Raw genomic sequence first — 17,372 nt, forward strand, 5'->3', positions numbered from 1 at the left:
GAGCATTTAAGTCGTTTTAGTCTCTAAAAGCTCTGAGGTACTTAGTAAACCGTGTCCTGCTGACCTTAACATTAATGTCAGCATTAATGGAAACTGGTGTGTGTGCATGTGTGTGTGTGTGTGTGAGAGAGAAAGGGACTTAGAGGCAACCATTAGCATTGTCCTTTATTGTTTAAGTTATGGAGTGTAAGGATATGTTAATCTCAGAGCCATTTGACCACACACACACATTCAAACACACAAGTGATGCAAAAGCACCCGAGTACACACGCATGTAAACACAGGTGCATTGTGACAATACACACACATGCTGTATACATGCACAAAAATATTCAGAAACAAAATCAAAGGCACATTTAAGACACACACATACACACACACACAGAGCGCTGCTGCGGCATAGTTCAGATTAGTAATCCTGTTAAACGCACTCAGCCATGCTAACGCTAATCCACAGAGGATGCACCCCGCAGCTGCTGACAAACAATACCTAAAATCTAAACCTTCACATTAACCCTGATCTAAGACGCACATGCACACATGCATGCACGCGCCCGCAAGCACACACTTACATAACCTGCACAACACACATGCACTTTAATATAAACAATATACAGTATGTACATTTCTTTGCACAAACACACACACAAGCATTATATGACATGACAATCATATAATTAATTAACTATACTTTATTATGATACTTTCCATTTAAGTGGATTAGACAAAATATATATGATAATAGCTGGAAAAATCATAGTTATCGCACATGCATGCCCACACAGAGACACACACGTACACATAAGCTGCACCCACGCTCAAACAGCAACCTGTACCTGTGACATGTAGACAGACACACACACACACACACACACACACACATGCAAACACACACAGAAAAGAAGCATTTAATATGCCATTCAGTTGTGCTGCAGTGCGTTGGTAGCTAGGAGAATCAATCTTCTCTCCATTTGGATGAGATTATGTTTTTAATATCTCTGGTTTTACCCATAATTCCTCCCTGATAATTTTATCATGCTCTCCAAGTAGGAGAACTAAAAAGGAAAAAAAAAATGCAGAGAAATGTATAAGTGAAAAGGATATTACACAAGTGCACGCATACACACTCACACTCAGCTCGTGTGCGTTCAGGAACACAATAAATTCAGGGGGATTAATGCCTTTTGGAAGCAATCAATATCATCACCAGCCCACTGTTGTCACAGTCATAATGGCAAACACTGAGGAAGTCCCTTTAATGCATTTATCCCTCTACTTTCTGCATTTCATTAACACTAAAGGCAGCTTTTCCTTGGATGTGATACAGTAGAACCAAATTAGCATATTTCAACACAATATTCTATTTTCTCTCAGCCGATTCTTTTTAATAAGGATGTCATCATAAACCTACAAAGATAACTTATTAAAGGATAACTGTCTGTGTTTTTTTTTCCGGGTTGTTCAAATGAAAACGCCCACTCAGCTGTTAGCAAACAGCAGTGACATGAGTTAAAGTGCTGATAATGTCATTAATTCTGGGGTTTATATGAATATGACTTATAAAGTAGATTTAGTAGAGGTCGTTTTACTTGGTGGTCCAGTAGGATCTTCTAGGTAGCGGCTGACTAGCCTGCAAGTATATATATATGCAAGCTTGCATTCATTTACAGTTACAAACATAAATGTACAAGTTTACAAAACTAAAGTTACAGATGAAAACTCTGTTTTCAAGTACACCTTTTTGAATGATATAACATTCCACACTGGGAGCTCTGGAGGAGAGAGCTGGGATCAGAGCCAGAGCTATGGGACAAATAACACCCGTGAGTCACACTGGATTCTGCTCTGATCTGGATCCATGAACTTGGAGAGCTCAGAGTTTATTTTTTAAACTTTGTGCAGCAGCAACATACATATGGATTCATATACATATAGGACACTACTGGGAAGCTACAGAATGATAGAAAAACCTCAAAAAAATAAAAAAAATAGACCCACCCTTTAAAGCAATAGTGTTCAACATTTCAACACAAACCAATAGAAGAGTTGCACCTGCCTGGTGGTTAATTTTTTAAGAGTATAATTAAATAAACCAGTACCTAAATTCCACCATGGCAACTATGGATGGAAGACATTTGAACAGTATATCCAAGTCCCCTCCATAACTCATGCTTTAGAGGCGTTGGACCTAAAGGAATACATGAATAAAGTGCTCAAACACAGTGCATATCTATACAGTGCTGTATATTATTTTTATGATGTAGGCTGTAGAACCAAACTTAATTTCCTGCTATTCTAAGTTGCTACCCTAGCAATTGACAATTTCTGTAGTTAGAGTAATTGACCAATTACTGTTTTCTTAATATTGATATGTATGCATTATATAGCACTGTGGTATCACTTGCCTCCATCTTTACCAGTTAGAGAGCTAGTATCTGTGTGTTTATATTCCCTTCGGCCACCAGTAACTGTGTTGTTGTCCATGACTCCACTATTCCCCTGGTGGGACAGCCTATCTTTGTGAAGGCCAAGTGGTTGTGAATTCTGGCATCTACAGATACAGTCAGAGCAGTTATACCTCTCAGATCGATATTTCATGCTCTTCTCCCGGGAGGATCTTACAGGAAAAATAAAGAATTTAAGACCTTCTTCTGGTCATTACAATTCAGACCCACCTCACTCCTGTCCATGGCCATGGTATAAAGCTTCTCTAGACTACATGTACAGATGGGAAATGCTGTGTTCAGTGATAATGTTGTAGATATAAGTTAACTATAGGGACTGGAGAAAGCACACTCCAGTTGATTTTGTCAAAAACAGATTCATCTTTTATTCCATTTGTATATGTTTTTCAATGAAGATACTTTCACATTTTGAAAATACATTTTCTCTGCCCTTAATTTGCCTAGTGACATATTTGCTTGCCTTTGGCAACGTTGCCCACTATACTGTAAAGCAATCACGGCAAGTGTCAACAAAGAAATTTGAATCTTGTGAAGCATAAAGAGTAATGATCCTTTTGATCACTGGAGAAATGAAAAACGTCCATAACTACATACATTTCTGTGATCAAGTCCAAACCTTTTAGGGTGACAGTTTAATGTTTTCAGTCTTATCAACATTTTGTGACAGCCATGGTCAGTCACTGACACTTAGAAAGCACTATTTTTGTTCCATGTATATTTAATAAGGCAGTTAAATTATCTGTATTAAAACTTGTTGACTCCTCAACCACCTCGTGGTCTTACTCCATCTGCAGTAAAATATCCTGTTAGACAGCAGGTAAGTAGATATATATTTTGAGATTGGCTGTTAAAATTAAAATGACACATTAATATGACTGTCATTTTGCTCTCCATTAACTCAAACAACCCTGAGTGGTTTTGTATTGGACACTGAACTTTGTTGCTGTCAGGTTCAGGGGACCACGGTTAGAGCATCATCCTGCTAGACAATTTAATTTGAGGGAGGATAGACTGTTCCTGTGAGAAAAGTCACCTTTACAACAATAATGCGTAGGTACTATACTGTTCCAACTGTCTTTTTTTTAGGGAGTTGATTGTGCCAAGAAAATAATACCTGCACCACCTGCCAGTACTGGTGGCAAGACAACAAGATGGATCCATACATTGTACATACTTAGGGGCCACCTGTTAGCTGACAATGACAATAAAATAATAAATGAGGCCATGGTGTCCTCCATATTGTGTTTGCGCTAGTTGTCAATCAATCCTCTTTTGCGGCGCAGATTTGCTCACTCTCAACTTCTAACCCCGTTGTAATAGACACAGTCGCATTAGATCACTTCTCCTCTGCCCCAGTCAGAACCCTGTCAGAGTTTGCCTGATTGGCTGAGCGGCCCCGAGCTGGCCAATCCCAATGTTAAATGGAGCTGAACCCGTCACCAGATGGGGTCCTTTACTGTTACATCATGAACTGTTGAACCCAATCAGCACGTGGGAGGATGAAGTGTGAACAAATGGGGTCACGCTGAAATGTGTCAGGTGATACATATTGTGGATTACTCAGGGGGAAAATTGAGGTTTAATACACCTGTGGGGTGATTACCAGGGCATGGACTACAGGGAAATGTGTGAACTTGTCTCTTGCATGATCGCTGGAGGCTTTCATGTATCTATAATGTGTTTGACAGACACAGACAATCTGAAATTCTATAAACTCTGAAGATTACAAAGCCACCGGCTCCTGTGGAGTGTCCTTTCTACTGTAGGTTATTTTCTGATAGCATTAACGGGGCAAAAAACAGCAGGCTCATACATAACATGCCTTATTGTCTAAAAATGAGTAGATTATGTAGTTATTTACCAGCCAGATTGGCCATTGCTTGCATTAGAAGGGTAAACTTTGTGGTTGAAATATGCCAGTTCAGTTGTATCTGGTCTGTAATCTGATCAAGGATAGGGTCCTGTGGCTCTTGTGGTGAATGCCGAAGCGTTGGATAAAGGATATTTTACAGTTTGTGTGTTAACTGTACCTTCAAAATGTGTGGAAGCAACACATGCTGAAATGTACCATAATGTATTACTGGTTACAGCACTGGCAACAATAGGAAAATGTGTACTGAAACAGAATTACTGCACAGTCTGAGAGCAAGTACAATACAGTAAAAGGCATCTGTAGAGGGTGCCTTTCTGAGACAGACTGAGAACCACACTGGCTTTCTACAACATTTAGTTTGGTGTGCACAGCTGTGACAATAACCCCAGCTCCAAGCACACCACAAACTTTGTCCAACCACGTTCCTCAAATCCTTTCTTATGCCACAATCTGTGTACTACTCTGTGTTCGAGAGGCAGTCACTCCCATTCTGTAGTTTCCCCTGAACAGTTAACTAAGATTCACATCACACACATATTTTTTCTTCTATAGTAGACATAAAAACATACATAAAACAAATTTCAGATCTACTAAATGTCCTGTTTTGCACTGAAAATATGTGTATGAGTTAAGAATTTGTCACTTTGAATAGATACCGCACTTAATACTTAAAGAGGATCTATTATGCTCCTCTTTATTTTCAGTCATATATATATATAATGTTACAATGTCAGATGTTCATATTAAACCCATATTAAAAGTTTCAAATAAAAAAAACATACATTCTGCATACCAAAATTTTTGTTTTTAACTTTCAGCCCGAGCCGAGTTCACTGCTCCACTTCGCTAACATTGCTTTGGGGGGTAGTCACACCGAGCCATGAATTGAGTCCAGCTGGCATGCTGTGAATGTTTTTCCATTACACAGCATGGGAAAGTAAAATAAGTAGTTTATGTGTTGGAGGTGTGCTAGTCGTCTACAGCTCTTCATCAAACATCATCATCACTGTTGCTGTTTTCTAACTGATCTGCTGAACAAAGAGCTCCAAATATCTCCATATGTTGTTGTGTAGACCGGTTTGTGTTGACGAAGCTCTAATTCGGCGAGGCACACGTTTCATTTCCTTTATATTCTTCACAATTAGAGTCTCCCGTTATTTAGTCTTTTAAAAGCTTTTAAAATGAACCGGCAAAAGCAGGAAATATTGGGTTTACATCAGCGGTAACTTAACACAACTCTGATATGTGCCGACCCTTGCTAGGCTTCCTGAAGCTGGCCAATCAGAACAGATTGGGCTCATTGGGAGGGGGGCCTTAAAGAGACAGTAGCTAAGTTGCATAAAAGGCCAGTATACAATAAATAAGGAGTTTTTTTGAACTGTGAATCTTGCAAAGCTATTCTAGTGGAGTCCCAGAATAAAAATTTAGAGCTGGAAATGAGCATAACTCCACCATTAGACACCTATGTGGTTACTCATTTCCACTGAAAACATACAGGGGGGGGAAAGGCTGCATTTTCTTCTGAAGTAAAGTGTAGGATTAGGAGTGTCAGATGTATTCCCTTAATTTTTATTTTCTTCAAAAGGTGATGCAGCTTCAAGACAGGGATGCTGTCCGTGATCGGGTTACAAAGATAGTGAATGTGTTGTCATTGAGGGCATTCAGAGTTTTTAAAAGAACATCTCATCACTGCAGCCATTGAGGATTGTGGCAGCTATTACCAAGCATGCCAAGGTTAGGTGCTTAAGCTGTTAGCTCAGTGGATTCCACTGCCAACCTTGTGTTGTTATTGCAGAGGGGGCGAAGATGAGAGAGACGGGATTAAACTGAACTCCCACACAGCAGTATAACTCTATTAATCGGCTGTCTTTGTGTATCAAGGTTATAATAAGAGCTTGCTTGGTGCATGTCTGTGAGAGTACAGGTGCATTCATGTGCAGGATCCCAGGGTCCTCTGCTTGAGGGTTTCTCATCTTTCTCTTTCCAGTCTTTTCTTTTTCTTCACTGTCATGTTAGTTTTTATGTCATTCAACTTTTACCACTCAGTGGTCAAAATCTTTCTTTCTTTCTTTCTTTTTATGCCCATCCTTCCTTTCCTCCTAGACATTTCTGACTTTTCTCTCCTCTTTCTATTTCTTTTTTCCTTTGCTCACCGTCTCCCACATGTTCAGAGCCTCTCTCTTTCTTTCTGTCTTTTTTATTTTTTCATTTTCATTTTATCTTTGTTTATCTCTGCCTTCACCATCCTCTCTATTTCTTTATGTTTATATCCCTGGGTTTTGAGACCATGACTGCTTATATTCACCCTCTGACAGAGGGCAGCAGCTTTATTAATAGTTTAGTTAGTCTGCTTTCCTTCTCTGTCCAATAGCGCAGCATCTCTTTGAGAGTTTTGAGAGGGTTTGCATAGAGGTCACAGTTTTTCAGCCTGCTTGCTGAACTACTGCTACTCATCTCTGAGGAGAACACTCTTACTAAAGCTAAACTATGGTCACCTGACAGCTGTTTTGAGTTTCATTGCTGGAAAATTTCAGGGTTCAAATTGTCCTTCTATGACTTATTAGACCTAACATCTGCACAAAAACCTTTGGCATTTTGCTGGAGTTACAGTTGTACATCTAAAATGTATTGATGTAAATACGTTCCTATAGTTACAGGAGGGTTTTGGTTGATAGTTATTTAAGAAAAATACCCTGAAATAAAAATACAATCTTTTGTTCAGTTGAGAATTAAACACAGCTCATACAAATGTCCATCCAGAACCTCTACATCCACACCATTACTTCGGCACTAGATAGAAGAAAATGTTTAAAAAGCTTTAAAATACAAAATATGTTTTATAAAGTATTAACTTTAACTCACCAAAGAAAAATAAAGCATCATCAGACCTCTTGTTGAACTGTGGAAGTCTGAGCAGCAAGCAGGCAGCACAGCACATCCCTTATCTGCATTCAGAGGTGAAACTCTGTCTGTCTTTACCTTGCCTTCCCTTTCATTCACTGGCTGTATACCTTCTCTCATTCAGTCTATTCACTGTCACTGTCCAGCCTTTACATCAAACCACAGAGTTATAGCAGTGCTCTTACCTACATGAAATTGCATTGTCCTCCTGTAGAAACTACACATCGACCTTGCGTTCACCTTCCCCATTTTTTTTGTTTTCTGTCCTGTGTGTTTGTTCATTGGTTTTCCAGCTTGTTTAATCCTTGTATAAAAGAGAGATGCATGTGGGGCATTTTCTATATGCATGTGTGGAGTTTAAACCTTGATGTCTTTGTATGACTTGTACGTTTGTTTGTCCTTGGGCAGTTTGCAATGTTTGTAACTTGGAGCGAGGAGTCGTGAAAAAAACCTTGTGGCTTTGAAATTGTTGGCAGTCTTCTTCCTTTTTCCTTGCACTTGTTATCTATTTATTTATCTTTAGGACAGATGGTTTGATTTGAATGAGAATACATTTCTCATGTTTGCAATGTTTATTGCAAAGCGCACAGATCTTGTTTACAGCAGTTTATGAAATGGCCAACTTTTTTCTTAGCTGCAAGTTTTTCTTGTTTTTGTTTTTTTGTTTTTATATTATTTGTCATGTTCATAGTCCCCACATGGCTGTATTTCTCTGTAAATGTTTAACCTACCATGTGCTTCATGATGTGATTGTCTGTGATGTTCAGTGATGTAGAGCCTTTTGGCAGTGACACTTCCAAATAAATGTAATCATTTTGTAAATTAAATATACATGTTTGGCAAAAGAAAGACACCTTCACTTTTAAAATGACAGCGAAAAAATGGAAATCTTCTGTTTTCAAAAACACTTCTCATTCTCATTGCTTTTTGGAGAAACTGAATTTTAGATTATTTCCAACATCAAAATTTCATTTCTTAACATATGTCTTTATCTCTGCCCCTGGAAAACTACCTAGCTTTTGGTGTTCTTTTGCATGCTGCCAATGTTTTCATACCCCTGCATGATGTTTCTGTGTTGTGTTTGGCCCTTTGCATATGGATGCAGTGTTTTGAGTATCTTCACCTTGGGATCCAGTGTGTCTTTGTTTGTGGCTAACATATATATGTTTTTTGTGTGTAAGAAAGTGTGTCTTTATGAAGGATGGCGACCCTGGGTAAACCATCCCCTCTGTGCCTCTGTGTATGAGTGTGTGGATATACTGTATATGTGTGTAGTGTATGTGCGTATGCATGCATGAGTGCCTGATTTTGTGCGTTCATCCTTGTGTATGTTTGGATGTGTGTGCATGCATGTGTGTGTTTTCCTCTCTATGTGACTGTATGTGTCTGGTTATTTGTATGCGATTACCTATCGATGACTATGTGCATACCTGTGTGTTTGTGTGTGCGCATGTGTGTGTGTGTGCATGTGTGCGTAGGTGCGTCCACCCAGGACTCGGATGCCATGGAGCCAGAGAAGCAGGTGGACAGCACAGTGAAAATGGCCGGAGTGATCGCGGGGATTCTCATGTTCATCATTATCCTCCTCGGTGTCGTTCTCACCTTCAAACGCAGGTAAGTAATAAATACAACAGCAGGACAGAGTAGCAGATTAAAGGTGCTATATGTAGCATTTAAATTAATAAATCATCAACAAATCCATTTTGTTTCTTCGCTGCAATTCCCTTAGAGATGTCCTGTGGAGTTTTTCAGCTTTGAAGCTGAGCTTAGTGGAGTCAAGATTTGTATTTTAAGTTCAAGCCACTAAGCTAAGTTTAAGTTGGGTCCCCGTTTTGTTTGTATCATGCGCACACTAGAGGGCGTACATGCACGCCAGTGAGCCCGCAGGCAGTGTGATTCACATCCTGCCATTGGTTTCATGCGATTCTGCTGATTTACTATGATGCACAACAAAGGTGGGGAAGAAAAACACTACTGGCTATTAAACATGGATGTAAACATTGCATGATTGGAAATATAAAATCAAAACAAACAAACAAATAAAGAGAAGAAAACTCCACAGGGCACCTTTAACCCCTATAAAAGACAATTGCTAGCCTGTGTCGGACTGTGCTACATTTTGAGCCACTTTGCTTTGTGGCCACATTTGCTGTTTGGTTACTTTGTGGCACAACAGAGGAAAAGGTCTCTTCCTCCACAGGAAACTCAACTTGAACTTTCTTGTGACTAGGGATGGTGGAAGGAGCCAACAGCTAATTGAAGTACCCAGTACCCCTGGCGTAAGATAGAGGCTAGCAATCATCTTTATGACCACTGACATGACAATTACTTTGACAGCTTTACACATTGGTGAATAAAGTACTACATGTAGCACCTTTAAAACATATGACTGAATAGATTGATAGACAGACAGATTGATGGATAGACCTCATAATGTCCATTTAAAGTGTCCTCATAGTTGATTTGCAGGTAGAAATGAATTTGTATGGACAGACAGACAGAGAGATAGGGAACGTCAGACGCTCACATTTATGTGCAGTGGATAAATCTCTGAAAGGAAGGTTATTTCAGTGAAAAGTTTAAAAAGGAAGATCGAATCAAAAAGTAGAATGTTTTCCATTTAGTTTCATTGTCAGTCAATAAAAATCCTTCTTACAGATTAGCAAACAGTGCAGGTTACACATTGGTTATTATGACAGTGAAGGCCACATACTTTTCTTCATTTCTTAAAGCAATATGAAAGGTCAGAATTTCGTATTAAATCTAGTGATTTGCTTAATCCTCTCTAGCCCTTGCAGACAAAATAAATACTGTTAGAGGTTCCCAAACTTTTGATATCAAAAACCCAGAGGAATTGTATTTTTTCTTCTTCTTTTTTTTTTTTTAAAAAAAGTTAGCAGACACACACAGCTTTCTGTGTCTTTGTTTACATGCACACTGGCTTGCCACCATCACCTGCCTTGCTTTCATTTGCTTCCTCTATTTCTCTATATATGGCTCCCATCCTTCCATCCCTCTCCTCTCCACTTGCATACTGCTTATACATTTTGTTTTGCTAGGACTTGCATTTGTTTGATTTTTTTATGTCATTTTTTTTTTTTTTTTAAAGTTTTTGTTAGCTTCTCACTTCACACTCAAAATATACACAAAAAAATTTGCTTACCATAAAAAAATGGCTTCAAATCTGTAGTTCATGTTGCTTCAGCACATACTGACAAACGGAATTAGAGAAATAATTACAATAAAAGTAGTGTGAGTAGTGCAACAACCACACTGTGGCAATAAACACAATAAACAAGACTAGAGCCACAGGGAGGTGAAATGGAAAGCGTGAGGATTTATTGGTCTGATTGCCCGAGGCGTTACATTCTACATCCTGAGATGTCTTTTTAAGCAAACATCAAAAAATAAATAATGTTCTAGATTCAAAATCGGCGGGTTTGTTTTCAGAAGGATTACACAAATGTTGACAGTGGTTCAATCCTCTGAAAAATCAGTATTGTCGTTATTCTAAAATGAAATGCTGACAATTTCTGCTTGTTAGTGTTTGAAATAGATTTATTGTGAGGGCACAGTTTGAAATGCACTGTGTTCTTTGCCTGAACATGTTTTAAAGTGTCTCTCTGGTTATAGCCTGGCTCATACGTTGATAATATCCAATAACCACCTAGTTATTGTTTGCAGTAAAGTCCTTCAGAGATGGTTTCCCCTCCTGTATGTGGATGTTCCCATGGTCAGCACACGGCACATGGGGCCAATTAATAGCGTTTGTACTCCAAATTTTCATCCTACAAATATTTAATATCTGTAAAATTTAGTCTAGAGAAGCTATTATTATGTGATGACTGCATCTCATTGTCAAGGCTGTGGTATGAACCAATGGGGCCAGGAAAAACACAGTAAGCCAAGAAAAAAAAATCAGTTCTCATAAGATATATCCATGCCCACATGTTACAAGGAAACAGGAACCTTTTATTCAATCAAGGAGAAAAGACAAGACACTGTGTGCACTGAGGCAGCATGTTTGCAGCTGCAGAGAAGGAAGAGATGAATTTTCTAACATAAATCTATTCTACATGCTTTGTAATGGCACATAAGAAAAAAACATGGATGCACAGATGCACACACAGTGATTTGGTAGTCATACAACATACACCCACAGAGAGGCCATGCATATGACACCACCGCTACAGTATATGTTGGTACAAAACCACATACTGGCTGGACAGTTAAATGTCAAAGTGTGTTTTTTGGGGTTTGAAACACTTGGGCCTAGTCGTACACAACGAGGGAAAACATAAAACTCCACGCACAGACAGGAATACGGTGACGAAATCTGGCAGATACCTTATTGCTAGTCTGAATACAACATTGGATCCATTTTCAAGTGAGAAAAAGAGGTCGGGGAGTCAGAGAGGGCACGAGGTCAGTTGGCAATGCTAATCAGAGGCTAACCCAGGCTAGCAGTGAATATCCCAAACACCAGGAGGATAAAAAAAATCTATCAGAGCCAGAGGAGGAAAAAATGCCAGGAGTAACATGAAAAGTAACGGTTGAGGCTTCAGAAGAGGGTGCAGGTAGGGAATACAAGGGAGACGCTTGAAGGGAAGGCAAAAGGAAAAGAGGGGAGAAGGGAGGAAAAATATATGAAAAATGAAAACAAGGAGGCACTGGTTAACCTTAGGGTCAAACGGATATGCTAATTAGATGCTAACCAGGCTAACAGGTCGTAATATACATAAAAAAGGCCAATTGGAGGGCAAAACGCCACTGCAGTGGATGTAGGAGAGAGAGAGGAGAAGAGCATCAATGCAGGAGAGGAAACAGAAAAAGAAAAGAGCAGTTGAGATGCTGCTCAGATGTTCTCTTGAATGAAGGCCATTGGTCACAGTTAGCAGGTCGCATACGGGTCAAATCCAGTCATGAGCACGTATGATAATATGACATAGAGGATGGAAAGCCAAGCAGATGCAGATGTGATCACGGGATGAGGAAGACAATTCAATGAGGAAATTAAAGGAGAAAGAAAAAGTAGTAGGAATACCAGAAAAGAATTAAATGATACTAAGAGATAGTGAAGAGTTGTGGAGACAAAACAAAGAAAAATAATCGATAAAAAGTAAGCAGACAAATAGATCCGGACAGAGAGAGGTTTACCATATCATAGACCTTTTTATGGGCTGATCTATATTTCATTCCACAGACTTTATCTAGCTGTCTGGGTGGCAGAAAAAAAAGTGTTTGTTAAATCGAAAGTATTTTACATGCCTTTCAGAGCCCATAAATTATTCCATGACAAAACTTTGTCAGGAAGTGAGCACGCACGCACAACTGTCCAATTAATCTTTCAGCGCAGCGTTACACATGTTCCACACGGACTTTATTTTCCACGGAAAGCCAGGAGATGTTGCTGATAATGTAGTGTAAAAGTGAATAACGCCGGACATAGCTGAGGTCTTAATGGGGATTCGATGTTTCTACAGCCAGGTGGCCCCGAGGGCTCAAACAGCACCAGAAGACACACTTTTTATCAAAAGGTTGAGAGGAGAATGAATGAATAATTAATGGTCCTGAAACTCCCTAAATAATGGCTGATTTGTGTGCATGTGTGTGTGTGTGTGTGTGTGTGTGTGTGTTGTCTGTGTGTGATGCCAGAGTAGCAGACCATGACTAAGTATTTGAGAAAAGGTGACGTCTCTGGAACTGCAAATTGATAGAAATAACTGTTATTTAAACTTTTTGTCAACCTTGATTCCTTTCATCTAAGCTTTTAAAATTCTGACCCTGCACCCGTCTCTTGAGATTTTATTTTATCTGTAGCTTTCATATTGTCTGCATGTCCAGGTCAACCTTACAAAAAAGCCACTCAGTCAGTCTTGATGGGCCTACCTGGTTCAACAGTTTAAATAAAAACCGAATGAAACAAACAGCTCAAAAAGCACACACACAAATGAAGATAGATAGGCAAACAAGGATATTAATAATGCTAAATGAGGCACAAATTTAATGCTTCTACTGCTGGGCATGACTTTGACATTATTCTTGCCTTTAAAGATGCATTTGTGCAGAAATGTCTGAATTATTAATTATTAATACCACACCTCCCCCCCAAAGGGCTCTTTTGTATTAAAGGCCCTGAGTGAGGCTTTGCCAGCCAGTCCACACTGGAGCTACTCACATATTTATTTACAGTATGCATGTTTTTTGGCTTGAAATTATATCATTAATCTAAAAGAATTGACGCATAACAGTTAAATGATGGAGCTGTCTATCATTTTAATTCGGGAAGTTTTTCTTGCTGTCCATCAGTTTAACTCAGCTGTTCAAAGGTTCTTGGAAAGAAATGATTAAAGGCTGCATCAAGTAAAGAGCATCAAGTCAACACTGTGAAAAAGACTCCATATTTCACCGGTCCATAATAGATAGGAGCAAGGTGAACTAATTAGTCTGTTGTAAGGCAGAAATGTGACGTGTAGATGGAGAGTGAGGTGTTATCTGAGTAGCAACAGGCATGCCGCAGACAAAGATACACACACACACACAAACAGTTAAATGTGAGCAAAGTCAGTCACTGTCAAATACGTGAATGGAGATACACACATATTTGTGTAAATTTGCATGTAAACACACAAGGATGAACCCAAAATGTACACACACACACACACACACTCACACAGGCACACTTACCTAACTGACTAGTTTACTGAGTGGAACAGTTAGTGTGTGTTTAAAGAGCTTTGATTGTATGAATGTGCCATGTGTCCGCGTGCCTGGATATAAAATAATAGTGCCATCAAAGTCATATCACCATCTGAATGTATGTTGATGTGTGTATGCTGATGGCCTGATACTCCTTCTTGCACATTTAAAGCCAATATTGACAGAGTTAGAGCCATGGCTTGACACACACACACACACATAGACTGAGAGAGAGAGAGAGCTCCAGATGGGTCTGTGGACAGAGATGGTTGCTGCTCTCGGCCAAACACACACAAAAATATGTCTCTCGTATCTTGGCCTCTTCAGTGTCCATGATAGCAACACCCCCTTCCTAATGATTCACACTGTTTTACAACATTTCTGACAGATCATACAGGACTACACCTTTACATTTTGCCCCGGCATTATCAGAGCTTAAATATTTCCCTACAGAACATCTGAGTCCTTCTCTGCTGAGGAGAGAAGAACAGCATAGCTCAAGATGACATTAGAAGTAACTGTGGGGAGTGTCGCCAGAGAGAATTCCCCTCCTAAAAATAGGAGACCTGTTTTTTCTATGTCGCAATTGTTGATGGCTGTAACGTGAGTGGTTGAGCGTGTGATGCTAAGTTTTCTGAGATCTGGACAGTTTGTTATCACACCATCATACAATATTATGCTAGCGACTGGATTTTGAGGTAACGACATGCATACTGTAACGCTGTATGTGTACAAGCTAGCTCCCATTTATGAGCCATTGCATTCAGTAACCTACCTAAAAAAATCACTTACTTACTGTCAGCTTTCTGCAATAACGTCTTGTATCCATGATAATTGAATCCAAAGTATGATTCAAATAAGAGTTTTTAGAAGTCTAAATAAGTCACTCTGCAGACCTGAACATTTGACTGTAAGAAAAAAAAAAGTGCTTTCAATTAGTGCTTAAATTGCATGCAGTTTTCTTTATTTCGGTTTGTTTTATAACAACGCATACACACATACATACACCCGATCATGTTTTTGCACGAATACTTGCTGTTTGCCAAACGGTACATCCATACTCAGGCTGATCCATTCCAGCTTATCAGTCACTCTCCTCCACTTCTAACTCTTTACATCTTCACAAAAGCAAAGGTAATAATAATAATTCAACATCCCTGGTTACATCTGAGAGTTTTTTGTTTCTTTTTCTTCTAATCATCCTGTCACATTTCCCCTTTCTTGAGTCCTTGAAAATGAGTACTTTTACTAACATTGTTCAAAAAAAAAGAAAGAATGGAAACCAGTCGAATAAGTGTTGAAATACTAAATTGGTGTCTTTAACTGAATAGGCAGAAAAAAGTAAATGTGTCACTTTGCTTAACAGAAAACAGTTAAAAAAATGGATTAAATTGGAGAGCACAACGTTTTACTGTTAACTTTGGAAAAGTGAACGCACTGGTTTTCTCTCTGAGTCTCTTCTACTGGATTTAAGACAGTTTGACACAGTAGATTTTCAGCATCATCAGTGATGACAGGATGCCTTCAAAGACACTTGTATAAAATGGATTTCTTTATTTCTTCGCACAGTAAGACTTCATGTCCAACCAGAGCTTCTCTTTACATCGCTGTTGATACAACTCCGTCTCCCAGCTCTTGTTTTCTTTGTTCAGTGTTCATGGGTCCAAATTATTCATGCCACTGATGAAACTCTGGGATTTCTACCTGTTACGGTTTCCATCTTTGAAACTTGTCACTGTCATAAACCTTTCTATCTTGATACATCACTTATGGCACTCCTGCTTAAAGCCTACAGAAGTCCCATACATCGGCACGCTGTGGTGATTTATGTAGCAAGAGAAAGTGTTTTTTTTTTTCAACCCATATGGGGAAAGTTTGATCTTTTCATGGCTGCCTAAACAGATAAAAATCAAATTAAATCCCCCTTTTTTTTTAGCCTATTCTAGCTCATTCATGTTCATCGTTCTCTAGACGTAGAAAGGAAATTTGTGTGTACTGCTATGTGTGACACTTTGAAAACTTAAAGGATTAGCAAGAAGAAGGGATTGTGAAAGTCACAACCATGCGAAAACAGAGAGAGAGAAAAGGAGTACAAATGTTTCAACATTCAGTTCATTGTCAGTATCAGACAGCCATGACACTGGATCTGTGCCAGAAAATAATAATAAAAAAAAAAGAGGTTCTTTTCTGCCAGCATGAATTCAGCCTGAGAACAAGAATGCTGTAGCAATTTTAGCAGGAACGTTGGAAAACAGAGCTGCAGCCTTTGTGAGTCAGGTCTGCATTTTGATTTGTTCGGTGTCAGAAGACAAAAAAAAAAAGAACAAAAAAAAAATACGACGGAGCGAAAAAAAAAGAAGGAAAAATACAGATGAAACAGATGTTTCTCACCATGGCCTCTCTGACTCGAGTCTCACGCCCTTTTATGTCTCTCTCTATCCTGTTTCTTGTCTTTGGCTCCACCCCTTCCTGTCCCGTCCTGTACCTGCCTTGCCCTTCTTGCTCCGATAGAGAGATTCACACATGGAGAACTCTGAGCGTGGGGTATTGTATGTTTATTTATAGACATCAACGCATCCACTCAGTTCCTCACTTTGACTCTCACCTCGCCTCTTTCGGCTTACAGCGGGTTTTCCAAATGCATCTCATGACCTGGAAAATGGATGTGTTTTTTTCCAAAATGGATCTGATTGAAGAGTTTCTGGAAAAAACTGATTAATTAGCTACAATATATAGACTGTGCACTCATGGACCAAAGTTTGTGCTGTGCTTTGACGGCATGGGAATAAACTTTTCAAAGAGCAGATAGGTTTAAGAACACATCTTGCCTTAACTTTTAACAATAATAATAATAAGCTGACAGCATGCACATGCACATGCATATTTACTAATCTTAAAACTGTTGAGACGAGCTACAGAATGTGCTAACCTAAGCGACGCTCAAAGATGTTTTTGGGAGCAACACATCCTTTTTCTTGAAGAGCGTGAAACTCAAAAATGTTTTAATCTTTGTGGCACACATGTGTAACTTTCTCCCGGCTGTTTTAACACTGTATGAAATTTAAACTCCTCTCGCTGCCGTTTAACAGCCAGTTCTGTGTCACTAAGTGGTTGAAATTTAGGTATTTCTATTCCTTTAAGAATCCGGTGCAAGCCATTATAGAAGTCCTCATTTATGCACTTGCATCTTGCCTGCGTTACATCATTAGTGTGTCTTCTTTGTTTCCCTCGATGGAAACAAGTTGAGCAAAGTATTCAGTTGTAAATGGGACTTCTTTTAAAATGGCTACATCTGTGTATGAGATGATTAGTTAATTGCAAAACAAGTTAACTAATAGGAGATGCTTTTGGTAAACCCTCCTCAGTCGATACGGTCATTTATTTCAAGTCATCTGTGCATTTATGTCATTATTGCACACATCATTTGACTTATT

The 17,372-nt window shown here is 39.0% G+C and overlaps 1 protein-coding gene across 1 annotated transcript in view; it reads left to right on the forward strand.

Moving 5' to 3' along the window:
- ptprt (protein tyrosine phosphatase receptor type T) overlaps positions 1-17,372 on the forward strand; it is a 280,227-nt gene that overhangs the window by 159,636 nt on the left and 103,219 nt on the right. The window contains exon 16 of the mRNA XM_044348580.1: positions 8,718-8,853. Within this exon, the coding sequence (XP_044204515.1) occupies positions 8,718-8,853 (136 nt within the window). The remainder of the gene's footprint in view (positions 1-8,717; positions 8,854-17,372) is intronic.

The sequence above is a fragment of the Thunnus albacares genome, chromosome 4 (genome assembly GCF_914725855.1).
Source record: "Thunnus albacares chromosome 4, fThuAlb1.1, whole genome shotgun sequence".
NCBI lineage: Eukaryota > Metazoa > Chordata > Actinopteri > Scombriformes > Scombridae > Thunnus > Thunnus albacares.